Source organism: Ochotona princeps, chromosome 28 (genome assembly GCF_030435755.1).
Source record: "Ochotona princeps isolate mOchPri1 chromosome 28, mOchPri1.hap1, whole genome shotgun sequence".
Classification (NCBI taxonomy): Eukaryota; Metazoa; Chordata; class Mammalia; order Lagomorpha; family Ochotonidae; genus Ochotona; species Ochotona princeps.
The window spans coordinates 24,091,921-24,119,461 of NC_080859.1; the positions used below are offsets into that span (position 1 = coordinate 24,091,921).

At 49.0% G+C, this 27,541-nt stretch overlaps 1 protein-coding gene across 1 annotated transcript in view; it reads right to left on the reverse strand.

The window, feature by feature from the left end:
- The window catches only part of PIK3R1 (phosphoinositide-3-kinase regulatory subunit 1), a 77,871-nt gene that overhangs the window by 41,681 nt on the left and 8,649 nt on the right, over positions 1 to 27,541 (reverse strand). The window contains exon 2 of the mRNA XM_004586143.4: positions 24,924 to 25,638. Within this exon, the coding sequence (XP_004586200.2) occupies positions 24,924 to 25,257 (334 nt within the window). The 5' untranslated portion in view covers positions 25,258 to 25,638. The remainder of the gene's footprint in view (positions 1 to 24,923; positions 25,639 to 27,541) is intronic.

A 27,541-nucleotide genomic window follows, 5' to 3' on the forward strand; every position in this document is an offset into this window, starting at 1 on the left:
TACACTTCAGCACTGAAATATCATGATCTTGAGCCCAGTACAACAAATTGAAACCACATTTGGATCCTACTTTTTCTTGTTAACTTGATGGCTTCCCCACACTTTTAAATACTACATAGACACACACACACACACTCCCCTGCCACTCCCTTAGTCTCTTAGGCTTTGGGAGTGGGGAAGAAGGGGGTGGTGGAAATTCAGTAATCACACTTGTGACAAGCTTTGCTTTCAGTGCGTGTATCTGCCGGCTTAAACAGCATCTCCTAAGGCAATGGAATAATGAAAGACACATGCAGGCACTTGCCCGTCATCAGATGCAAACTCAGCTCGGCCTGAAATTGGACCTATAATTTTGCTGAGGCGTGGGGGTTCAGGACAAGGTGTTCCGACAAGGGGTATGGGGTTCTAGAACAGGATCCTGGGTCTAACAGCACATGGGGGGGGTGGTTTCCAGGGGCCAGCCCCTCCCACTCATCCTGACTGGGTCCCTGCCCAGCCAACGCTCCACAGTTTGAGGCCGAGATGGGAGGGACTGCTCAAACACTTGGCAGATACAAAGGTCCTTCCCAAGAGCTGCCGGTTCCTGGTGGTGAACTTGAAGCAGTGCTTTGCAAGTGCACATTCGGGACCCAATTAGAACAGCTCCAAGGTCACACACACACAGCCCAACAGGGTTAGAGCCCTGAGGACCTCCCGACCAGGGCCTGACACAGCGCAGCCCTTTCTTCCATGCACTCCTCTCCAGGGCTGCAGAAACTCTACTGCAAAACTCGCCAAGTCTGAAGAATGGAAGAGAAAGGGCGATCTGAGAGAGAATTAACAGTCGGATGTGGTTCTCATGCTCAGAGCCACTTCCTGGGTCTTCGCTCAGAATTCGGTGGCTGTTCTCCCTCAGGTCCAGCGGAAGCCCTCTTCCTGGCCCTCCTGCTCCATCACCGCTGACCAGGTACGCTTTGACGCATGCGTTGTACGCATGCCCAAAAGGCTTCTCAACAGCCAGAACCCTCAGCACTGCCAAGCTGAGTAAAAGCTTCAAGGGCCAGTAGGCCTCATAAAGCCACACTAAGAGTTATTACCTAGATATACACCGCCCAGCAGGGTATGCTGGGCATCCAACTTGGAAATGCCACCAACTCCTATGTTTGACCTTTCTTCCAAAGAGCCTCTGGCGGGTTGCACCAAGGCCACTGCAGATGGAGGACAAGGTTTTGCTTTTTTTAAATCAACCACGCACTCCTATCATGCATTATGAAACCGTCTTTAAGTCAAACCTAGAACCAGACAGTTTGACAGCTATAACCCGAGCCAATACTTTCAATGTCCTGGGTCAGCTCACACACAGAAGCAGCGGCAGGAACGCACCCGACTGGTCTGAGGATTCTTCTTTTCATACCCCAGGGCTGATGACGGCATTTGGAAATTCATCATTTCCCTCGCTTCTGCCCTGGGCTAGGTGAGTCACACAGCAACAGGTGCTGAACACCAGCTGAATCGGAGCATTTGCATAAAAGGGAAGTAAAGTGACCAGCATCGTGGCGTGGTGGGTTGAGCCACCATCTAGGACACTAGCATCCCATATGGGAACATCGGTTCTTCTCAATTCTGGCTCCTTGCTAACGCACCTGGGAAAGCAGCTGAGGACGGCCCAATGCACCTGTCATTCCCGAGGGGAGACCTGGATAGAGTTTTGGGCTGCTGGTTTCAGACTGGCCCAGTTCTGGCTTTTATAGCCATTTGGGGAGTAAATCTGAGGCTAGAAGATCCCTTTTGCTTTCTGTCTCTCATTCTATCTTTCAAATAAAATAGACCTTTAAAAAAAAAATGGCAAACACACTCAGTACTGAGTTAAAAGGGCCTTTTTTGAGGCCACTGAATTAGGTTAGGCTTGCCTTAGCTCAGTGGTGCCAGTTCAGCTTTTGAAATGGCGTAACTAATTCAGAGAAGCCCCGGCGAGCAGCTCTGAAGTCTCCAATCAGCGCTGCCTGGGGAACTGAGGGCTAGGGACACCTGCCTGGACAGGCTAACAAAGCCACGGCTCTCCCAGCTGTTACTACAGGTCTCCCGTCACACCCAAGGCAGCAGATGGACCCAAGCGGTCGTCCGGGCTAGATGTGAGCGGAAAGAGGCAGGGTGCTGTCAGAGGGTAACATGTGGGTCTCCATCGCCTTCCAAAGCTGAGGTCTAGGCCAGATCTTACAGGAGGTACCTGCGCCCTCCTGCTCTGATCATTAGGGGAAGGGACCCTTAAGCCCCTGATCCCAGAGGAAAGAAGTGTTGTTGGGAGAGCAACAGGTGGGAAGAGTGAAGCGAGGCGCACGGTATGGGACACCAGGTGCCTCCTTCCCAGGGGCCAATGCCTGGGGCACAGGCAGCCTGGGGCAGTGGATCCTTGGGTCTCCTCCAGTGGGTGCTGAGCTCTGCTCAAGGTGTGGGCCCAGCTTCCAGCCCTGCTGAGGGCACAGAGTAAGCAGATAACACCCAACTGTGAATGGGCGCCCAGGAAGGCCCTTGCCGCTCTCCTACGCAACCGTCTAAGCCCTCTGGTATAATGGGAGCCTACCCGCTGGCTGCCCTCACCCACACACCAAAGTATCTTTCTGTGCAGAAAATTCTAAGTGGTTGCTGGAGTGAGAAGCAATGTGTCTTAACTTTTTTTCCTGGGCAGTTTCCATTCAAAGGGTACTTGAAATAACTCGCCAAGGGATGCCTATAAACACCTATTAAAACGCAGCTTTATGGAAGGCTTAATCACGACCATGGCAGCCCGGTCCAAGCAGTCAGTCGAACAACGGCAATCCTCAAAACGGTCCGCTGGCCTAACCAATGCCATCTTGAGAAAGAAGATCCTTCAGTTACCAACACCAATCACCCCTGACAGTATTCTCTAAAAACATGAAACCAGACTGAGACACATCCACAAGGTGCATTTCAGTACTGGATGGTCCAAGAAGGCCACGGACACCAATCAAGGCAGAGCCTCCAACTCAGCTCATCCGCTTTTATGGAAATTAAATCTAAAAAAAAAAAAAAAAGGCCCAGGAGAGGTGCCGCTGCGCCATGTGGTAACCCCGTCAAATCCAAAAAAAGGGATACCTGTGGGGTAACAGCTGGGAAGAGAGGGACAAAGGAAGGCTGTAAATTTCATAGGCACCCAAAGGTGCTCTCCAACGACAGGAACAAAACCAAGTGCAACAGGAAACCGAGTCTGAATGTTACATAGTGAGTAAGCATAGACTCCTTTCCTAAAGGAAGGGACCAAAATAGAAGAGAGAGAAGGTATCATTGCCGCTCCATGGGCAGGTCTTTACTGGAGGAAATTACACAGCCTGGTCCTAACAATGCATTTCAACTTGCCTACCCGAAACCCTCACGCCTCAAGCGCCCTGACCAGGAGCACTTAGCTCCCTCGGGCCCCGCAGCAGCACCGGGTGGAGACCTGCTGCCTACACCCCTAGGAATCCCAGCCTCGCGTCGCTCAGACAGCACCTCGCAATGCACTGGGGCCCCGCTCCAATCTCTCTATACTGTTGGATTTTTTTGCTGTGTTTCTGCACGACTCCTTGAAATGCATCAATATGCTGCTCTGTAGCAGTTTATGTGTTTTGTTCACACATCCATAGGTGTACTGTGTAAAAACTGATGCAAATAACATATGGGTGCCCCGACTTGCCTTGAATGACTTCCTTCTGTAGCTGTCACAGTACTCAGCTCTAAGCGGAAGCGGGTACATTCTGCCAACTGAATTAGCTGAACATGAGATCCCAACCAAGGGGATCGAACAAGCCTTTGGGTGGTTCCTAACATGAAAAGTCTTAGGAGGATGGACAGTGCTGGCTTCGTTCACAAGTTAGGCTATCTGCTCCCCCCCACACACACACACGCATGCACGCGTGCACACGTAAATTCTAATTTTTTAAAGTTCAGTAAGGCCAGACATGTTGGATATAAAGAAGGGAAGTGAACTTGGAATTTTGAAAAACAAATATCCTACACTGGTATTTTACACTGACATCCAAATGATCCTAACTGAATTTTTATATCCATCCAATCATGAACGAGTTAGTTCTTTTTTAAAAAAGAGCATTTTATCCATTTGGAACCACTTGAGAGTTAAAGCACTTTTTTCAACAAAACCTCTTTTGTTTGTTTGTTTGAAGCAAATGCAACACCCAACAACTGCAAAAGATGCTGCTTTAGGCAGCGATCTACACAGGCACCAACGGCCGATGCTACAGCCTTGTCCCCCCATCAGGAGAGCACAGCACATTAGCACTTCATGCCCGGTACAGGGGAAACGCCAAAGCAGCAACAGAGTCACAAAAACAGTCTCAAAATTCATCCATCACCAAGCTTCCAAAATTTGCCTGGCTAAAAATCCATTCATCATAATGCAAACGGGATCCTCAGGCTCGAAGATGGGCTTCTTAAAGGGACCGCACACACCAGGTCTTCTCTCCTTACGATTGAAACAGCCAAGCCAGGCGGAAATTCAAAGCACAGATCCTAATTGAATCCTGCGTTTTCAAATCCTTAACCCAGAGCAGCAGAGAAAGAATCCTGCTAGGATCTCACCCACTACCTGGCACTGCGGCCAATGTCGTCTGCTTTCAGTTCTTCCTCTCCACCAACAGGTGGCAACCTTTGTTACCAACACCGGGCGAAAGAGTGATAGTCAAAAAACACAGCTTCTCCTCCCTCCCCTCAAGGCTCGGCACTTATTTTATTTTTACTCTAAAAAGCTATTTCATAATTGATGAGTAATCATAAAATCGAAATATTTTTAATATACTAAGTCGCTGTCATTCTGGACGTGTAAGTGAAAAACTCCTGAAAACCTGCTCTATAAGCATCCAATGTGCAAAGTGAGAGAGACCTGGGAGAGGAAAGGGGTGTGTTTTGGACAATACTACACCCTCCAGCACAAGCCATCAACCACAGCATCCAGCACTCGGCCAGCGTCAGGGATCCTGGAAGGCCAGGTCATAGGTCACGAAGACAGAAAGGTTGCCGCAAACAGAAGAATTAGTCCGTTTCCGTACAGTTTGAAATCCACACTTCTTTTCCATCAACTTTCCATCTGTGAACTTTTCACAGACACACCTGCGTGGATCTCAAAACGGACCAAAACAAACCTCTCTTTGCATGTTTGTTTTCCCCATCAACTTTGCGGATTCACTCTGAATAATGCGGAAAAAGATCAGGAAACATTTTCCAAGAAACCAAGACGAAGACTTCACCCACGAGAACAGAAACTATGCTTTGAGAAGCACAACATGAGACCAGTGGCTTTTTCTGTTTGGGGAAACAGGTCCCAGCTGTTCGGCAAGTGCCCCGACCCTTCTCCCTGAAGCTGGAGAGACTACTTGAGCACCAGGCTGAGAAAGAGCTGCTCCGTGGAACCAGCATGGTCGCCTCGCTTGGGTGATGCTCCAGTCATTAAACTCTCCTCTCTGGATCGCCGGAAAGGAGGCGGCGAAGTGTTCCTGGCTGCTCTCCTCAAACTCTGCTGCTTAAAATTTCCAGTGGTTGAAATCAGCCCTTGGTCTCCGTTTCCTGTGGCCAAACGGTTTCCTTCCATTTTCTTCGGGTTTAAACATATCATGTCCAAGGCACACATTGCTCTGTGTGTGTGTGTGTGTGTGTGTGTGTGCGCGCGCGCGCGCCCCAAATGTGCCTTTTCATTTCTGAACGTTGTCATCGAATAGCTCATTTTCCCGAAATGTTTGGTTTTTAAATACTCTTAATTAGAGTCCGTGAGGGCGCTGGCGACAAACACGATGGCTCGCTGAAGCCCCTGGCACGGGTAAGGGATCATCAATTCTATTTTACAGATGAGAAAACCAAGGTTAATGTGTTACCATCCTCAGGTCACACAGCAAATTAGTCACAGCAATTAGGACTAACGGTTGGCCAAGGGCACTGTCCAATGCTCTGAGATGTCCAGTGTTCCACCTAAGCAACAACAATGAAAAAAAAAAGGGACTTGGAACAAAAGGGCAATGCTGGCGTTGGGGCCCCTACATCATCAATAACAAACGCTTTCTCTTTGGGTTCTGTGGGCTTTGCAAGAATCCCAAGGTTAACATCTTTAAGGTTCAAAGTGCTTAAAAAAAAAAAACATCTTATCCAGAGACGCAACCACTGCTCAATGTATTCATGTACAGTGCCGTAAGGAATTAAGAAACATAAGGAGGATTTGCTGATGTATTCAAATCATTCCGAATTTTCGTCCAGCCAGGATGTTATTCTTATTGGAAAGTCAAACCCCTTCTGTTCCCCAGTGTTCCTTGTGGATGGTGTGATGCATTTCCCCCTTCTGAAGGTAGCAGCCGAGTCCCAGAATCAACGCAAAGCAAAGGGATTTGGATGCCTGATTTAATCCAGCCATTAACTGTTGAGTCACTCCAGCCCTCGGTTCTGCCCCCTGGGTAACAGAAAAATGACTCCTTTTGCTATGGGGACGCAGGGAGGTTGATCAAACTGTAAAACCCACATGTGGTGAGGCCGCAATGGAATAGTACAGAATTTCAGATAGGGCCCAGGGAAAGCCAGTGAGGGTCACCTAAGATTGAAGAAATTCAAACAAGTGCAATTTTCTGTAGAATCGGCTTACAACTGTGAGCAGACAGCCGGGGCAGAAAACTTGAAATTAACAATGGCTACGACCCAGGAACTACTCAGAGAACAGCATGAGTTATAGCAGTGGTTAGGGCTAAAACTCTTCCTTGGACCCACAGACATCTAACTTCTTCCTTAATATAAAACACGCAATTGGGGGGAAAAAAAAGTTTTCAGGAGGACCACGGAGTGAGCTTAATATGCCTAATTAAGATAAATAAATCCCAAAGTCTTTCACTATGACCCATTTGGTTCAGAGATGTCCCACGCATGCCTTCTGCAACATTTTCTGCAAGAATAGAATTTTCCATCACTGCGTCTCGTCCCCTTGCAAACACAAAACTGCTTTGTGCCTCGGGTCCCCTTTTGTTCTACCTAACTGGAGAAACATGTCAGCAGGAATCATTTGAATCTTGAAAAGTTTCAATGTATATATATTTTAAAGCATATATTAAATGTATGTATATTTTTAAATGCATATGTTTTTTTTTTAATTGCCAAGAAGTGCTGGTTAGCAAAGTTGGGATTTGCCTTGGATAAACACACATCGTCGCTTAACAGCACCTGCCAAGCCTACAGGAAGGTAATCTCAGTAAAGAAAATAATGAGTACAGCCACAGAACGCTCTCAATTAACACTTCATTCAAACTGCAGCCATTTAATCTCCTCACCCTGAGACCAGACTATCTGCTGCTTCATTCTAGAAGAGCAGGGAGCAAGCAAGGAACGCAGAGAGGACACCAAAGTTACTCAGTGGTCCCCGAAGCTTCAGGAACCATTTTATGCCGTTTCCATGAAGGGGACCTTTGGCACGCTGGTGCCGTGGATGGTTCAGCCCCCGGCAGCCAGCCCTCGGGTCACAACGCACTGCACACCTGTTTCAGGCCGAGACCTTGGGCTAGCAGCCTTGGTGATGTACAACTTCTTGTTGGCTAGCAAAAGGAAAAAGAAAGTCTGCGAGGGAACGCAGCCAGCCTACCACAGCCAGCTCTTTCCTGTGAACGCCGCTGGAGAGCAAGGAAGTGAAATGCGAGCTCAGGTGCCTCGTGGGCCCAGATTGGCCCTCTCTACCACGAAGGAGCTCAAATCAGTGACTTATGCAAATCGGTTTGCTATAAACAGTGGCACCACCAGAGCTAGGGCGGAGAATGGCCCACTGAGCCCAGGCCAGGGTAGAAAGGAACGGACTCCGCCCTCTTTGAATTCACTGCCAAGCCCCAGGAAGCAACTTTTTTTTTTCTTCTAAATTACGACCTTGGCGGATGGGTCTTCCCAGAGCTTCATTTTCTGGGATGAAAATCCTCACAGAGCTGGAGTTCACAGGAGAGGACACACACTATTTTTTTTTCAACAGGAAACAGAACATGAAATCCTTTCAAAGTTTTACATGTCTCATCGTAGCAGCGGGGCAAGTCTTTTCTTAATCAAAATTCTACTTGAACCCTTGCGATCAGCCTCGTAGATGCTGTACACCTGTCAGAGGACAATGCCCGCGTTCCCAAGTTCTGGTTCACATCACCCAGGAGCCAAGCGCTGGACGTGGCCCTCCCTCTTTTCATCGTGGCCTTTTGTACAAAACTGTGACAGTGAATCAGTGGGAATTCTGGCAGGGGAAAAAAAAAAGTCCCATCAGAGACTGGCTTTTTCTGTTTTGCCTATGCAGAAAATTCTCGCTTTTTCCATGAGGTGGTTTCTGGGGAGGGTGGGAAGGGGAAGGCGTCTCTCTGTATCTGCCCAGCTCTATAATTTAACATGAGTCACGCAAAACATAAATGAAAACGTTAACCTCGGAGACGGGGTCAGCAAATTGCATTCCCACTTAGATCCAGCTTTCTCTGGCAAATCTGACTAAACCCCCAAACCAGGGGCTTTCCCTGGGCAGACAAAGCTCCACCTACCCCCAGACGTGGAGCCAAGTTCAAGAGAAGACCTGCAGGACGGACAACTAGCTGGCTAAGGCTCAGTGTGTGGGCAGCCAGCTGCCCCACCCCCCAGCCCCAGGCTATCTCTTCTATACACTTTAGGGCACAACCGCAGGGCCTACCCTGCCTCTTAAGGGGGCCTTGGGACTATGCCACCTCACGGTGCTGGGCACCAACTTCTGGATCTAGCCTGGGGAAAGCACTTGAACGCCAACCCACCTGCAGAAGACCTGTCCATCCGCTCACCCCATGCTGGAAGTGTGCTTGCAGCACAATCATTAAATCCATCTCAGTGACAGACATCCTGGTTTCACACACAGGGACTACGGGGTGAACCGAGATCTTCTAAGCAAGACTCAACCTGAGGCCACAGGGGAAGGTTCAGGCCAGCCACGACTGGTGTTACAGCCTCAAGGGCTTCAAGTCTTTTCTTTGCTCTAAGCAGAGATTCAACTCTTGCCTAATCAACCAATTAAATACAAACAATCTTCCCAATTGGAATTGCTATAAAGGAATCCAATTACAGGTTCCGAAGCCAACCGGTTCTAACAGCTTCAATGCAAACGATGTCGTCACACCAGCCTATGAATTTGATGCATTTTGTACAACACAGACATATATAAAGGGTCTGATCTATGTGCTTCAAATACATGAGTGTGACAGAAACAAGATGCTGGTCAATCAAGCATCTTTAAAAAAAAATCTGTATAGATAAGATTTCAACTTCTGATTTACCTATTTTCATTTTAGGTGGAAAGTTGAGAAACAGAGATCTTCCATCCACTGACTTGCAATGGTGAGGGTTGGGCCAGACCAAAGGCAGAGTCCACAAGGCTATGCAAGTCTCCTAAGTGGGCAGCAGGGACCTAAGCATCTAAGCCTTCGCCTGCTGCCTCCCGAATTGTTTATCGGCAGGAAGTCGGACCACACACGGGGTCGCCCGCACCTGAAACCGGATACTTTGATAAGGGATGCGGGCAGCTCCGCCAGGGCAACTCCCAACCTGCCGCATCCAACACAGGCCCATATATCAGGAAGGTCTGAGTGTAACTGGAAAACGAGCAAAGATTGCAGAAACAGGAGGCTACGTTTACAAGTATACAATGTCTGATAGCTGGAGCCTACTGTTCAGGTGTCCCTTCCTCCACCTTCCACTGATGGCGCAGACAGCAGGAAGGTGGGAAGCAAACATCCAGGGCTCAGCGTGTGCATCAGCCAGCGGCATGTGCCCCTGGGACACGGCCTTTCCTGGAGCCTGCATCTGGTGGTAGGGCTGGGATAGGCCAGGGCATTCGGCTCTGCGGCAGGTAGAATGGATTTTTTTAATGCAGGCCTGCAAACAGCTTCACGCGGAGTGACACTTGAAGAGACATCAAACCTTTCACCTCACAGGCGAGACATTTCATGCTGCGTGCGTTCAAAAGGCGGGCAGGGCCACCACGAGGCGGCAGGCGGAGAAGTAGTAATGTGAAAAAATTGCAAATACAACCTTTTCAGCAAACCATAAACTCATGTATTATGACACTGCATGTACATGAAGGAAAAGTCCAGGAAAAAAAAAGGCAACAAAATTCATCAGCACCTTTCCTGTCTTTTTTTTTTTTTTTAAGATTTATTATTATTGGAAAGCCGGATATACAGAGAGGAGGAGACAGAGAGGAAGATCTTCCATCCGATGATTCACTCCCTAAGTGAGCCTCAACAGCCGGTGCGCGCCGATCCGACGCCAGAAACCAGGAACCTCTTCCGGGTCTCCCACGCGGGTGCAGGGTCCCAAAGCCTTGGGCCGTCCTCAACTGCTTTCCCAGGCCACAAACAGGGAGCTGGATGGGAAGTGGAGCTGCCGGGATTAGAACCGGCGCCCATATGGGATCCCGGGGCGCGTTCAAGGCGAGGACTTTAGCTGCTAGGCCACGCCACCGGGCCCACCTTTCCTGTCTTTGCACCAAACACTAAACATCAATTCTGAACCATGCCTAAAAACACATGAATTTCTCTTCAATTACTGCAACTATTAAGTTCTACCTGCCTCCTGATTTCCACCTTCTGGAAGAGTACATATTAAACCCACGATTGTCAAACGTGAGCATTACCAGCTACACTTGCAGGAAACACCACTTACAACCTTTGAAAGATGCACACAAACAGCATTTGCTGCTGACCTTCGGAGGCCCGGAATGAAGACACTTGCCACCATTTAAAGCAAAATTTTGGGTTATATTTTACGTATTTGTTTTTTCATTATAAATTGACAACAGCGGTTAAAACAATGTTATGACCCACAAGTGCGGTGTGAAATAATGAAATCAAGTTGGAGCATGTATCCAGCACCTTCAATCCTGAACTGCCTCACAGGAAGAACATTCGACATTTACTCTCCTAGCTAGTTTGGAAGTGTACAATTCTGTTATTGATGACAGCCATTACACTACGCAATGGAATTCAAAGAAAAACTTTCCTTGCCTGAGATTATCCACCCAGTGGCCATCAGCTCCACACTGCCGCCACCCCAAACCTCCCTAACTCCAGCGTTCCCAAGACTTTTAGATTCCACCTACAGATGAGAATTTGTGGCCTCTGTCCCCCTGTGCCTGGCTTATCTCACGTAGCATGTGTCTACCATCCATCCCATCCATGACGTTGTGAATGAACTTCCTTCTCTTCAAAGGCTGTGCTCTATTGTCTACATACACTACTTTTTTTTTTCCTTTGTGCTCTGAAAAGAATAGAACGGCTAAGGTTGGCTGGGGGGAGGCTGGGAGGGACAGTTGGTCTTGCACTGTGGGAAAAGGGCATTGTGAAGCCAACCCCAACCTTTTCTTCAAGAGCTATGAAATGCTTGTAGCCTCAGAGCCCAACTGTAACAAATCGAGACATGAAGAGGAGAAAAACATATTCCACTCAGAATGCTTACCCAGAAGGCTGCAAGAACAGAGCAACTAGACTGGGAGTCACCAACAATAGCAAAGGGGGCAGGAATTGTTGACAGGAGGGGCCAGTGCTGTGGCACAGTAGACTAAGCCTCTACCTGAGATGGAGGCAGGCTCATGTCCCAGATGCTCTGCTTCCAATCCAGCTCCCTGCTTGCTTACGGCTGGGAAGGCAGTACAGAATGCCTCAAGTCTTTAGGCCCCTGCACCCCCATGGGAGACCTGTAAGCAGCTCTTGGCTCCTGGTTTTGATCAGCTCAGCTCTTTTGTGGCCATTTGGGGGGGGTGAACCAGTGGACAGAGAGCTCTGTCTCTCCTTCTCTCTGCAAATCTGCCTTTCAAATAAATAAAGAAATGGTTTTCATTTTAAAAACAAAGGAAGGGAAGGAGAGAAAGAGAAGAGGGGAGGGGAGGGGAGAGGAGGGGAGGGGAGGGGAGGGGAGGGGAGGGGAGGGGAGGGGAGGGGAGATGGACTGCGGACACACTTTGCTCCCTGGAACGCATGCTACGTCCCTGGGCCTGATGTCTGGGACCCTGCCAGAGAAAACCTGAGCAAATGCTTCCATAAGAGGGGGGCAAAGTGGAAAGGCTCCAGCCCAGAAGAGCTGGAGATGCAGCCAGACAAGACCCAGGGTTTCAGTTCAGCAACTGAATTTGATGCCCCTGTGTGTTTCAACTTCCTCTCACTGTTAAAGCCAGCCAGATTTCCTTTAAGTGGAAGAGTAGACCACAAGTGACAGTTACAATGTAACCATATATGTAACTCCCCAGGATGGCAGCTGGTAAAACAGCCCAACAGGGAGAAGGGGCCATTTCCATCCTCAACCCAACTATGGCTTCTCTCCAATGCCTTAGGCAGGACATCAGAAGACACGACAAACATCCCCTTTGCATTGTTCTGTATAAAGAACTAAATAAACACACACACATATAGTCTATATCATTCATTTCTATATAAATGTCAGTCTAGCCTTCCATAGCTGCATCTATTGATTCAATCAACCACAGATGGAACACTTCCTTTTTAAAAATGTGTCTGTACTGAACACCTACAGACTTATTTTTGCCTACACAAAACCATGTTAACAACTACATGCACCATGATCACACAGCATTTGATAATGTAAGTATTCACAAGATGATTTTAAGCAACTGGAAGGCTGTGTGTTAATTACATGCAAACACACTGCACCACCGTGTGCAACAGACTGGCGCACCCGCAGACTGATATCCTGGTAGAAGGGCCAGGGAACCAACCTTCCAGGGATACAAAGGGATGACCAGACACACGGCCATGAGCTGCTTGGTGACGGAACACATTGCTAGCAGACATGGGAATGTTACGTAACACAACGAAGAGGGCCGCAACATCTCTATAGACAGTATGATCTCAGGGGATTGCAGGTGTTCGCGGGATCCACACTTTATACACTGGATGCAGTCGATAGCACTGTATAGACACATAATATATATGTGTTATAATAGTTCATAAACTCATGCTGTTACGTAGAATACTGAGCACTGGCCAAGCGGACAGCACTTAAGAACTGTCCCTTAAGGTATCACCTGAGGTGCACCCCATCCTGGGAGCCCAGTTCCTCGGCTTCTGAGCTAGCTTCCTGCTAACACACTCTGGAAGTAGCAGAACGTGGCTCCCAAGTGCCTGTTTCCCTGCCACTCATGTAGGGGACCCACATGTTGTTTCCCTGGCTTCCAAACTTGGCCTAGCCCCTTGCATATATCTGGGGAGTGAAGCAGCAAAAGCAATCTCTCTCCTGTTGCTCACTCTTGCCTTTCAAACAGATTTAAACTTCATCACCTCTTCCCAACTGTTGTTCTGGGAGGTGCTTTTTTTTGCTCTAGGGAAGAGTAACTGGCACTCTGGGTTTTCTCCTGTTTCTTTAACTCCTCCTCGTCCCATCAGACTGATGAGCCAGTAGGTTATCTGACTTTGGCCCTGGGTCCTCTCATGGCCACCCGGGGAGCTATATCACACGGTGTGAAATGACCCCCTCTCCCGGCCAGCAATCTGGCAGCACACTTTCTGCAAAGCACTGGGTCAATAGACCATTTGAGAGCGAATCCCAACCACTCCACTAGCTGTGTGACCTTAGCCCAGCACTTAACTGCACTGTCTTAATCTTTACAACGGGTGTGTGATAACCAGCCAATGCCAGGAATTCTTAGGAAAGTAAGTGAACACAATAAAACGCTAGCCAAGTACCTTACACATAATTTATGCTGAACACAAGGATACAGTTATACATCTAGTTCCATATAAATGTGTGTGCACACACAGGTAAACTCCTACATATTTTCTTCAAAGCTTTCACACATAAATAGGCATTTCCTCCAACAATATTTCTACACATTTTGGTTGTCTATGGGGAACAGGCACTGTATTCCTAGGTAGTGGGAAAACCACATATTTCAGTTGATTTTTCTGATCATCACTCTTTAAGTTGATCCAAATGGATTATTTTCCGGCTACACCTTCCAACTGTACCACATAAGAATGAAAATGCAATTTTTAAGTCTTTCCATGAGAAAGAGGTCTATTCCGTCTTTTCCAAGCTCCTGACTATTAGACAATGCCTCTCGGCTGCCTGTCCACATACAACATAAGCAAGCAGCTCACTAAGATCCGAAGACACTATTGAAATCGACCTATCTTCTGGCACTTACTGGGGGAGAGGAGGAGGATGAATCTGCCTGTTGCTAGCAGATACACTGCCAGGCTACTCTGGCTGAGTACTCTACGATATCATTCATGCTCTCAAAGCATATCGACAGGTGGCCTTTCGCCGACCTCACAGGGAAACACCTAATCCGCACTCATTCACAAAAGCTCAGCTTAAGGCTTTCTGGCTTACCAACAGACATCACAATCCTCTACCTAGCTCCTGCCTCACTTCTAGGCCTTCTCCTTGGCACCCAGGAAAAGCCCAATGGGCCTATGTGTTTTGCACCAGCGGCTGCGTCCATCCCACTCCCCCCCACCCGCCCCCGACGGGATTTTAACCCACTGCTGCGTCTCTTTCTCCCTGCTGTGATGGTACGCCCATTTCGTCCCACCCTGCTTCCTTTCAGGCTCACAATCACCTCTCCAACTACTCCATACAATCTCCAATCTCCTGTGTGCAGCAACACTTTCCAAGCAGGCTGGGTGAGGTCTGTGCTATTGAACTGTCACAGAACGCAAGCCTTTGGACCAAGCCCCCAGGGCTTGCTCTGATCACTTCCTCCATCTGTTGGGGTGCTGGCTCCAGACGTTAAACCATTCTGCAAGTTGAGCTGAACAGTTCCAAGGCTGATTCACAAGGTGGCTCTCGTGGTCACGTGGGCTTTGCCAGCCTGAGAGAAAACATCTCCTCCTGCCCTCCCACACCCTGAGTGGTGGAGGGACCCCAGGACTTACCCCAGGCCTTCTCCTAACTGTACAACTCCCTGTACCCCGTGAAATCCAGAAGAGTAGAGCCCGTGCTGTGGCACGCACAGCCCCATGCCACCCACCTGGCTCTGCGGCCATTTCCTGAGGCCTGGCCTCCCACAGAATAGACAGGGTGCAAGAAGGGGGCAGGTGGGCAGGACAGCTGGTGTGCAGGGAGCTGGAGCCGGCATGCGCGGGGGTGCGCCTTGCTATTTTTAGGGTAGTCATAACTTCGTTATGTTTTTAAACTCAGCTCCATTGAGTTAACAGAGGCATTGCTTCTTCGTAGCTGCCAGGGTCTCGAAGCATCGAGACAGGTGTTTTTGTTTTTTTTTTAATTGCGGGATTCTTCGTCAGAACAGTCAGAGGTTTTTCTCATTTCAGGATATCACTGCAAGCTAGTTTCTCAATTGAAAAAATATTAATCATAAAAACACCCAAGACGGTCCAAAGCCTTCCAGCTACAGCGTCCAGGCCACAACACATTCTCCCTCCAAGAGCCTTAGAAGTGCAGTTCACCTGCAAATGGCACTCACATGTCCCCAGCCAGCCTCGTGTCCTTGGAATTTCCATAACAGAAACACCATGTTTATGTTACAAACTTGGCAGTGGCCAACCTCCCTGAAAAACAAGGGTTGACACTCAAAGGGATGTAGACATTTATTCAGCCTTTTGAAATGGCATTTACTGCTGACCTTGACATAGTTCAGGACCAAGGCTTCAGATTCCCAGGAGTCGACACGAGACTTCAGGCAACCACAAGCCACACGCCAAAGCACACACGTGGGCAGCGTGAGCTTGCTTTATGGCTTTCAAGCAAGCGGGTCACTTCTGTCCACCCTGTGGCCCATGCCTAATCCCAATGACTTCAGCGAGAAAAGGAGTCATTCAACTTCTTCCAAAGTCATAGAAATGAAACCCCCGTCCAGGTTGGTTGGTTCCTCACAGACCTGCCGACGTCTCCACCTTGACCTGCCTTTGTTTCCAACCTTCAGCACTCTCTCTGTAATTCAACCTCCACCCTTACCAGGCAGCAGAAAAACCCAGGGTGAGGAGGCTCTATTGTGTGATGGCAGGAACCTCCTAGCTAATGAAACCCACAGATAAGGCAGGCCCAAGCAGAGACCACCCAGAAAGCAGAATTGAGTTACCCCAACCCCACCAGAGGACTGCCAACTGCTGCCTGGCCTGCCCCGGAGTTCCTGAGTCCTGTGAAAGCGTGGCCCTGGCGAGTCCCCTGGCTTTTTAAATATTTACACAATCATCCAGACTTCAGTTTCTTAATCTCGAAATGGCTATAATATACCATCCTCACAGGGTGATTAGGAAGATCAAACGAAAAATGCCTGCAAAATGCCAGGGCAAATGCTTGGCAAACACGGCTATAGATACTTATGGTTCACTGGAGGACCAAAAAAAAAAAAAAAAAAAAAAAGGTAATTCCAATATTTATACCGATCCGTGGGAAAGGAGGAAGGAAGTATGCCCTGATGTGTTCTAACCAAGTTCATCTTACTTTGTGGTACTCGGTAGGTTTTCATTACGTACCAACAGACGGTTTTTATCCTAACATCTTCCAAATACCCCCTCCTTCAAACACACGAAACATTCATCTTTAGTCACCTATAAAAGCATAGCAAGAATTAAGCTGGCAATGTTTACAAATGCTATGAAAAGAGAAATCATGACACAAATATTCAACTCTGTTTCTAGAGCTGGGACACAAAGAAACACTTCCATGGAACTACTCCCTGATAAGGCACCGACATTTCTACGCAACTGTTCAAAAGCGAGTCTCTTCCTCTAATGCCTAATGCCACACGCACTGATCTTCCTAACATTTCTAAGTAATTCTGAAAACCACATTCTACCAACGCTGCCTCCGGCTCACTGTGTGCTGCAGGTGCAGCGTGCCGAGCGCCTAGCATTCTGTGTGTTTTCCTGCCTAGGGGAAAGCTTGGGAGAGAAGGGTGACCATCCCAGTCACGCCAGATCTCCATGGCACATGCGCCTACTGCTTATTTTCACTATGACGAGATAGATCTGAAAATCACATTTAAGGTAGACGGATTTTCAGGACCACAGCACTTTTCACGAACAACAATCCCATGGAACCCACAGACCGGTTTCCGAGACCACGTAGCACATGTTCCCAACAATCCTACCTTCCCTTGCTACATTAATCCTTCCCTGTGTTCTTCCTATATCCAGGCTTTCTGTATCACCCGATCAGGGCAAATTAAGTTCCCAATTTAAAAACATGGCCAACCTTAAGAAGAGGAGGCTGGGGGCTTTTCTCTGTACAACTAGAGAACACCCGAATTAGTTGAGTGGAGACATTTTCAGGATGCAAAGCTGGGCATAATTTCTGTATCCAATAACACATCACTGATGCTTATTCGCTCTACTAGATTGGATATCAGATCTGATCAATGAATTGCAAATCGTCCCCTACTGTAATAAAGTAACAGAGCTTCAGTATGCATGGGGCTGGACAGGACAGAGTAACCTTTAGGCACTACATAAAAAAAAAAAAGCCACCAACTGAGAACAGATAAATGCAGGAACACACTGCAAACACCTACAGGCAAGCAACAGTCCAGACTTGGCATCACTAAGAAACAACAACCTCACACAGTGGCAGGAAGCCACTTAAAACAATGTTCTGCATGCATAATGAAGCAGAAAGATCAGTTGTGTTTTAATTGCAAGATTCTATTTTAACAGGGTGTAGAGTTAGACACTGTAACAATGCACCGTTTGCTTTCCTGCAGTTGCATTTTTTCACAATATACACACCGTCATGTATGATGCCAAGTACACAACGGGTTATTCTTCATCTCAAAGTCACATCTCAACAATGCTCTGGACCTTCACATACATTGGTAAGCAGAGTTACAAACGAATGAAGCATCCTGTGTTCGACAGCTTGCAATTTTGGAGCAACTGTCGTCAAAAGTCATTGCAACAAAGGCTAATCCTAGACTACTCTGTCCTCTTCTGTTTGCATTAGTGCAACTCAAAGCTATTGAACGCTAGAAATCCAATCACACCTTCAACAAAAGATGATGGCGTCCATCATGCAATTAGGTTTGTCCTTTCCAGCGATCATAACCAAGTTATTTCCTGCTTTCTCAGGCTTCGGACCATTTTTCCATCTTTTCTCTTAAGAAGTCTGTTCGCCACAAAGACATGGCTGCAATTGCCAGCTGTACTGCCAACATCAGCTTTCACTCATCAAAACATAGATACGTAAATGGCATCATATACTTGGCAATCTTACTTGCCACATCGGTATAATTTTTTTCCCTTTCTGGATACTACTTCATACATGGGAGGCACCATTTGCTGCTGAACTTCAGAATCTCTAATGTTTATTTTCTCAAACTAAGACGTAGTGAAGGGCCCGGCGCAATAGCATAGTGGTTAAAGTCCTCACCTTAAACACGCCAGGATCCCATATGGGCGCCAGTTCTAACCCCGGCTGACCTGCTTCCCCCATCCAGCTCCCCGTTTGTGGCCTGGGAAAGCAGTCGAGGACAGCCCAAAGCCTTGGGACCCTGCACCTGTATGGTAGACCCGGAAGAGCTCCTGGCTCCTGGCTTTGGATTGGCTCAGCTCCAGCCGTTGTGGTCACTTGGGGAGTGAACCATCGGACGGAAGATCTTTCTCTCTGTCTCTCCTCCTCTCTGTATATCTGCCTTTCCAATAAAAATAAATCTTTTTAAAAAAAAAAAAAAGATTTGGCGAAGCAATGCTTACTAATGAGAAATGCATTCACCTGGAAACTGGAAGGTGGATGGCAAACATAGAAAAGAACCAGCCTGCAACAGCCACAGCCAACCGCTGTTAGACTACAGAGCTCTACTGCAGAACACAGACACTGTTACTAGAACATCAACACGGCTTAACTGCTACTGAACCTTAGCTGACGTAACTTGGGTTGCAATCAGGAGGTCGTAGACACACTGGACCCTTTCCTCAACTTGGAAAAATGAAAGTAGGAAGAACCATCTACAGCCAGAAACCTAAATGAAAGTACCTAAACAGGGCCCGGCAGCGTGGCCTAGCGGTTAAAGTCCTCGCCTTGAACGTGCCCCGGGATCCCATATGGGCGCCGGTTCTAATCCCGGCAGCTCCACTTCCCATCCAGCTCTCTGCTTGTGGCCTGGGAAAGCAGTTGAGGACGGCCCAATGCATTGGAACACTGCACCCGCGTGGGAGACCCGGAAGAAGTTCCTGGTTTCCGGCGTCGGATTGGCGCAGCACCGGCCCGCTGCGGCTCCCTTGGGGAGTAAAACATCGGATGGAAGATCTTCCTCTCTGTCTCTCCTCCTCTCTGTATATTTCCAGCTTTCCAATAATAATAAATCTTTTTTTAAAAAGTACCTAAACAATACTGCAGTCTCTCTAATGTGCAGGGGATGTATCCTATATCTCCAGGTGGACATACTGCACATACACTATAAGAAAAGAGAGGGTCCGGAATGATGGTTCAGTGGCTAAATTCTCACCTAGCACATGCTGGGATCTCATATGGTTGCTGGTTTGTGTCCTGGCTCTTTCACTTCCCATCCAGCTTCCTGCTTGTGGCCTGGGAAAGCAGTCGAGGACGGCCCAAAGCCTTGGGATCCTGCACACATGTGTGAGACGTAGAAGAAGCTCCTGGTTCCTGGCTTCAGATCAGCGCAGCTGTGGCTGCTGCGGCCACTTGGAGAGTGAATCAGCAGCTGGAAGATCTACCTCTCTGCCTCTGCTTCTTTTTGTAAATCTGACTTCCCAATTTAACAAACAAAAAAAAAAAAAACAAAAACAATGCTATTCTGTAATGGAAGTTATAGAACCATGGTGGTCCCTGTCTCTCCCCCCCACTCCAAGGATCTGCCTGCAAGGGAATATTTTCAGACCACAGCTGACAAACATCAACCCAAACTACAGAAGGCAAAGTCCCAAACAAGGAGAGAAGACTACTGTGCTATAGCACTTAGGGGAAACAATTTGCCTTCGGAGTCTCAGCAGCTACGGGTGGCAGGAATCTGATGGAAAGCCTTCCAGAATCCCTCAGCTCCAGGAAGAAGATCAAGTACTTCTCTTCAAATCACCAACAGGGAGAAGAGCAGGAAACCCCTCCTCTCTCCCTGGCCCCTGGGGCTCCGCCTGCAAATTCCTAGCTCAGCCACAGACCTCTCCCCCCAGAAAGGGGGCGGAGCCTTTCCAACTCAATTGTCTTTCCAAATAACCAAACATGCTCTGTGACCAAAAGCAAGCAGCTAGAGTCATTGGATGTAATAAACAACATCCCAACCTTCTATTCAATCCATTTCACGGATAACATCTCTGAGAAATACACAAGGAACCTTTCGGAGATTTCGTAGGAAACAGACTCCAAAGATGGTCATTTTGGTGCAAATCCTTTTGCAACCCAGACACACCCACAGGGAGTCCTTGGAAGATGCATCATATGACTGACTATTCTGCAAGAAAATTTATCTTCCAATAATTTTTTAAAAAATGTATCATTCCCTTCCACTTTGTGAGTTCTCCGAAGTCCATTCACACTGCATTTTCTACTAAAATAGAGAAGGAAAACACTTATTTAACTCTTGGATAAAAAATAATAATAATAAAAAAAAGCTCTAGTGCTCAGATGGGCTTGAAGGCTGCTACGAAGGCAGGGTCTAGAAAGAGCAGGGAACCGGCCTGGTTGTGCGCAAAACCAGCATGAGGAGCTCGTAGGGACCGAGCTGTCGGCACCACAGACCTCCTGTTGACCTAGACAACCCCCAGCACAGCCTCACTTCAGTAGTAGAGACGGCAGAGAAAGTTACGTGAAGGCATCTCCTGAAATCAAACCGAGGGCGAACCAGCCAGGAGCTCAGGCACCATTTCCCTGGCCGCTCGCAGTCAGCCAGGCGTTCTGACCGCAGGGCTCCGCCAACAGGTGTCATTTGGGCTTAGTTAGCTATGGAAATTTCAGTGATTTATGGCAGCTTTGTTTTCTAGATAGGGTGCGATAACTCAAGGGCAGAGTGTGAAAAAAAGTAAAAACACGCATCCCTCCCCCACTTGCAGCCTTGGTTCTTGCTGGTTTAGAAGGAATGGTGGATCAAAACTAAAAACAGCTCATACCAGGTGGGTGCCCTGCGTCTTATTCGTGGGAACTGCTGTCCCTAGTGGGGACAGGGAATCCAAAGCCCTACACGCTTGCAGGTGTCGGCGCACTCCGCTTAGATTAACGAGGTCATGAACTTGCCAGTGCAAGTTAATTCCTCTACTAAAGGACCTCAACCTGTGTGTTAAAGCCACACCTGCATCAGACAGCTTCCTTATGAAGGTACTTTTATTCTCTATCCTACCCTTAATGGATTCATCGCCCTGTGCGCAGCAGAAAATGCAGGAGCCTGAGTGAGGTGTGGGCAGAGGTGCAAGGCCAGCGTTTGGGTAGCCTCCCAACAACAGCTCAGCTTTCCTGAGAGTGCCTGGCATACCTCCAAGTCACCCAGCTTCAGTGACTAAAGGTACTACCAGTTCAACCCACTTTCCCACCAGCAGAACCGGAGCTGGGGCTAGAACAGACTTTTAGAGTCCCAGCAGCCACGGTCAAGGCCATGGCTGTGACCTACGCACACAGCAAGTGAGCCAAAAGCAAGAGGGGCGACTGCCCTGCGTAGAGCTGTCCGGTGGGTGGCTCGGATCACACAGGCGGATGTCCGTTTCCCCGCGGGCCGGGATCCTACCGGGCTGTGGTAGGCACCTGCGGCCTTGGCAGGGTGTGGCAGAGGTCTTACGACCTAACAGAGGGAACAGCGAACAATGAACACAGAGAGTGCAGTGAGAAAAACCCACTGGGTAGGGTAGGTAATAAATGCTCTGCAGAAACACAGGCACGTTTGGGCACGAAACAGGCTGCACGGAGCCAGCTTCCGCATCAAGAAAGATCTGAGCAGAGGCGACAGTGGGTCAGCCATGTGGACACGAAGGGCTAGAAGCCCTCAGTGGGGAAGAGGAGCCAAGAGATAAGGTGTCTGCATGTCCCCCTCTAGCACAAGCGAGGGACACGGCTCAATTCTACTGAGCGACTTTCAGTCCCATCCAGTAAGCAAACTCCTTCGATGTCCAGGCCCGGGCTTCCTTAAACACAAATGCACAGACAGAATGTACACCCTGCTGACAGCAGCTGAGAACTTTTTTTTTTTCTCCTGCAGCTTTATTCCTGGATAAGATGCAATGCAAGAGGAAAAGCGGGTTTCATGACACATGGCGGAATGCCCCAGGCAGAATGCACTTCTGGCCAGGGTCTAAGAGAGCCTGCTTTGGAAGACAAGGCAGTGAGGACACTAGACACGTGACGTGCACGGGACAGCTCCCCAGCACCCTCTCTTGACTGTGCTGCTCAGTACCGGGCTGTACACGGCCCACGTGTGAGAATTACACGTGGCTTGGAGGCCTCACAGGCCTCACAGGAGGCTGCGTTCTACACAGCTAGGCACACCTGAAAGACGGGACCCCGAGGAAAGTGGGGGAGAAAAGGGCACAGAACAAAAAGAAAAGGACTGACGAATCCAACTGCAACAGGAAAGAAAGGAATTCTACTTTCAGGCCACGATACACCTGCTCCCTGCAGGAGCTTTCCCAATGAATAACCCGAAGCCAATGATAACAGTTTCACAGGGCCCAACACGTGAACTTTGTCCTCACCACTCTGCATTTGCGCTGAACATACCACTCCTACGAGCTCGGAATTCTCACTTCAGAGCCACCCTGTTTAAGCGACAACAGCAGACCAACGTTCCTAAAACATCTCACGCTTATGGTTGCTCTCCTGGTGTAGCGTTTCTGATCCCCAACACACGCGTACCGCCCTCTGTCTTTCAGTTCTTCCCAATTCCTCCCTTGCTCTTACTTTGACTCACATTATTACGGGTCTTGTCCTTCAATTCTGCTGGACATGTTCATTTGACCCTGCTTTTGAAAAGCATAATGAAGAGTCTGGGAAAATTACAACGATCATCACCCTACACCCATGAGCAAGAAAGTGTTAGGAAATGGCTGAAGACCCCAAAAGAACACATTGCTTTTCCATTCAGGAAAAGCCTGCTTGAGTATTACATTCAAATCAATTGCACATGATGGCAGCATTAACACGAAATCTTGTTTGGACTATTTCTGCAAGAGCTTTTTGAGCCGCACCGGTGCGCACCGATCCGACGCCGGGAACCTGGAACCTCTTCCAGGTCTCCCACGCAGGTGCAGGGTCCCAAAGCATTGGGCCGTCCTCGACTGCTTTCCCAGGCCACAAGCAGGGAGCTGGATGGAAAGTGGAGCTGCCGAGATTAGAACCGGCACCCATATGGGATCCCGGGGCGCATTCAAGGCGAGAAGTTTAGCCGCTAGGCCACGCCGCCGGGCCCTTTTTGGCGCTAACCTTAACAAAGCATCCTTAATTCCACATTTTCAACCCTCTCTTTTAAGTCAACCGAGATTATTTCTAAGGTTCTGTATGTCTTTGCATTCTGGAGCAAACGGAATCACTTTTTCCTCTGATTTGGGATTCTTGGGGGATGTGACCATTTTTGCAACAACAACAACAAAAAAATCAAATCGAAAATACATCATTTGGTAGAAACAATTCTGTAGATACATTCGGCCCCCTAAACGAAACAGCAAGACGTGGTTGACAACATCACATACAGTTGTGCAGAACACATTACTGTCTCCCTTTTTGTGTAAGAATAAGTAAACCAAGGTAAAAGAGGGTGCCACGCATGATCAGCACTCAGACGCTTCCAGAAATTCCCTGTGACACCATACTGCGCCTGCTCCGTAAGTAACCACTACTGTCATGTCCGTACAGGAAACCAGCACTTGACCAAGTAAGTTTCTATCAGAAGAGCTGAGCAGAGAAGGCTTATCTCGGCATGAAATGCAACGCAAGAAAAATCGTACACAGCCAGCTGGGCCACACAGCTGTCCTGTGAACCACCTGCAGCGGGCAGGGGCAGGGTCCTCCATGCAGGTGGCTTCCAGGGAAAAGTCAGTGAGCCCGGCTCTCCTCCTGGCAAGACCGGCCGACTGCAAGCATTCACTCAGAAGGAGAGCTGCTTTTATTTCAGTCCCAACTACTGCACTGGGTTTCAGCTGCAGCCACAGGGTTCCCGGAGAGGAAACCCGGAGGTAGATACTGGGTTATAAAAACAACGGTTTCTTCTCTGCTGAGTTCTGTGGTTATTTTATTACCCTTTACATTTCTCCATAGCCATGACATTAATGCTAAATACACCTAAGTTAGACTTACCCTCCATGTTCCCAAAATGATTGGAGAGGGTTTCAAAAAGTCCATAGCAAATAAATAAATAAATGTAAATTAAATTGAAAAAGGAATTATAACATGCATTCAGAACTAGATGCTTGGTACAGTGGTTAAAGCATGGCTTGAGACACCCACATCCTGTATCAGGGTGCTTGGTTAGTGCCAGCTGCTCCTGTTCTTATCCAGCTCCCTGCTGAAATGCCTGGGAAGGCAGCGGACGATGGCCCAACAAGCCGGGTCCCTGACACCAGCTCCTGCCGCCATTTGGGTAGAAACCAGTGAATGGAAAATTCACCTCAATCTCTCCCTCTTTCCCCATCAGCTGGACCTTCAAGTAAGTAAGTAAGTAAATCCTAAAACAAACTTCCACACCAAAATACAGTTATCTTTGAAATGCACGGTTCCATGAGCTGTCTGGAGCACCCTGCTATAATCGCGACAACGATGATAAGAATGCGCTAGGTATTCCCAACCAACGGCAACTGATTACAGTCATCAGCTATCATGTGCCCGGTTCTACAGCAACTCCTATCCCCACGCAGAGTAGCAGCTGTGCAACGATCGACCAAGCCCTCACATGCATGTCGATTCATGCCAAGATGTTCTGCCCGGGGCCTAAGTGCCCAAGGCAAACTCAATACTTCTGCTTTAGAAATCCAGGGGGCTGGGGGTGGGGGTGGGGAGTGGATCCCGGCATGCTCGCCCCTGCTGACCTGGATGCTCAGTGTCAGCCTCCGGTTTCGAAGAACCTGGCGCCACAGGAAGGGGTCGAGGCGGCCGAGGCTTCGGAGTGGGAGGCGAAATCCTCTTCCTTCCGATATACTCAACGTAAGTGCCCGGGAAGTCGCCTCTCTCCCCGGTGGTCTCATTATAACCATTTAACCAGCCGATTTCTTCTGGCCGAGCCTCCTGCCCATCACTGAATCCCAGTGCGACCAAGGATCCTTTATTCACGGTCAGGATGTCCCCCAGGTGCAGGTCAATGTCTTCATCCCTCTCCTTCTGATAGTCATACAGCGCCCGGTACTGATAGCCCTCGGCACTCATGGTGGCGGGCACGCAAGTGTCAGGTCCGGACGTGCGCTGCGGGCTCACTCTACGTCTGTCCGACCACAGGGTTCAGAAAGCCACTGCCGGCTCGTGCCAGGTGCCTGGCCCGTGACAAACAGGCACTCTGCAGAGGCTCAAGTGGAGGCGTGAGTGGCCAACAGGCTGTCCATCTGTCCTCCATCAATGGTGCGGCTGTAGACGGGGCTCCACTTCCTGCGTGGCACGGCTTGTCCCGGCTTCCTTTTTTCAGCAAGGCAGCAGCACGTGGCCTCCGGGCCGACTCTCCTGGCCAGGTCCAATCCTCTGGGAAGCTCTCATCACACCGCCCATCTGTTGTCTGATGTCACTGCTTCACTGCCCACGCCACGCGAGCTTCACCTAGCAAAGAACAAAGCAGGCTTATGAATGAACAGCACGCTTGGCCATCTGTGGGGAAATGCAATTTCTACTTTCCATTCACTGAGTACATTCACTCAGCTCAGTACTCCACTGAGCTGGTAGCCAGATACAGGCCAGTGTGCTAAGGCCGGACAGGGTACACACAACGGCAATGAGCCAGACAGTCCTTCTAAGAACACTGGGCAGGGCGGGGGCAGTACGGGCCCGTGTTGACGTCGTAAGATAAGCTTGGAACACGGGGAACCGTAACATCAGGTAACACTAGGTAAGTGCCTGGGGAGAGGCAGAAACCAAACATGACCGGGTACAAATGAGGGAGAGGCCACATCCAACCGCAGGGATCCGAGCCCAGAAGGGAGCGAGGGTCATGATCCTAAACACAGAGGTGATTGAGCAAGTATCACATTCTGAGAAGAGTGAGGACAGGCAGTCCCAGCCGGCTGAAGGCAAGTAGGAGTGGCGCATCGGGTGAGAACAGGGAGGAGGCTGACGGCTTCGTGCATACCTGCGTCTCCCAACAGGCAAGCATTGCCAGGACTTGCAGGAAGTGGGGAGTGGAGGAGTGGGGGAGGGGGGACACCAGGGCCACAACTGCCCTAGAGGGATCTCAGCCTCCTGACCATGTGGGGAAGGGCAGAGAGGCGAGTAGAGGTGAAACACGGGGAGAGCATGAAACAAGGGGGCCGTGGGAGCGGCAAGTATGGGAGCGAGGATGCGTGCGATGCTGCCGATGCGCGGAACTGGTGACAAGACAGAGAGGAACAAGAAACCCCGTGCACCTATATCAAGCGAAGGGAAGCTAGAAGACCGGCTGGACGGACAGGGATGCCAGGCACTCCGGCGCGAGCATGCGCGTGTTGGCTGACACCTGGGCTGTGATTCAGGCAAGCGAACACGCTAGAGATTTGGTAATCAGCTCCAATCAGACAAGCCTCAACTCGGTAAGACAGAGGAGCTCCCCAGCAACAGTCACCCAAGAAGAACACGACCCAAGGGCCAAACACTGGGGCTCCAGGAATTCAACAAAGGACAGAAGGCCAGCGTCTGGTAGCAATGCATTGTGCTAGAGACAGAGATTGAGAGGGCGCAGGCAGGGAGAGATGACCCCACACCCACCCCCGCCAAGAGCACATCCTACATGGGAAACTGAGGCACGGCCAATCTGAGGAATCTGCCCACTGTGGAATGGAATTTTCATCGACTTCGGGGAAAGCAGAGGCCAGCCCAGGAGGGAGGCAGGTCACCAGGTACAAAGAGTTAAGAAACTAAGGAGAGGCAGTGACCATGGTTGTCGCATGTTAGTTGAGTGCAGGGCAAATGGGACAATGGGTGCGTTTTTCTGTTGCTTTTCTTTTGTTTTTGTTTTTGTTTTTTTTTTTTTTTGGCACAGGAGAGGCAGAGAGCTCAGAAAACCAAGACCGTGAGCTGTGAAGTTACTAGGTGGGAGTGGAGGACTGGCCGAGCACAGCGGCGTGCACACGACCCGCTGGGCTCAGCCGCCCTCGTTCAGGCTATCTTCAGCAACAGGTTTCAGTGGAGCTGGCAGCAACATAAAGCAAGCCCAACAACAGCACACAAGTGCAGGGTGTCCCATCCAAGAGAGCTTCCCTCCCTAAGCTGCGAGGAAGGGAACACATTAGAGCTTTAATCTCATAACCCCGCTCCTCAGCACGGGCATCTCGAGCAGGACAATCTACTCAGAGATTCATTGTCACGTTGGCATTCAGACGTGTGAAATACTCAACTTGCCATGGTCAAAGCTTCTTCGCTGTAACACAAGCATGCTCCGGAGAGAGTTACAGTTAAAAGGAAGCGAAAACAAACACCGCAAGCCTTTGTGTAGCGAGAATATGAATGTACTCTCCTTTGCATGTCAGCTCCT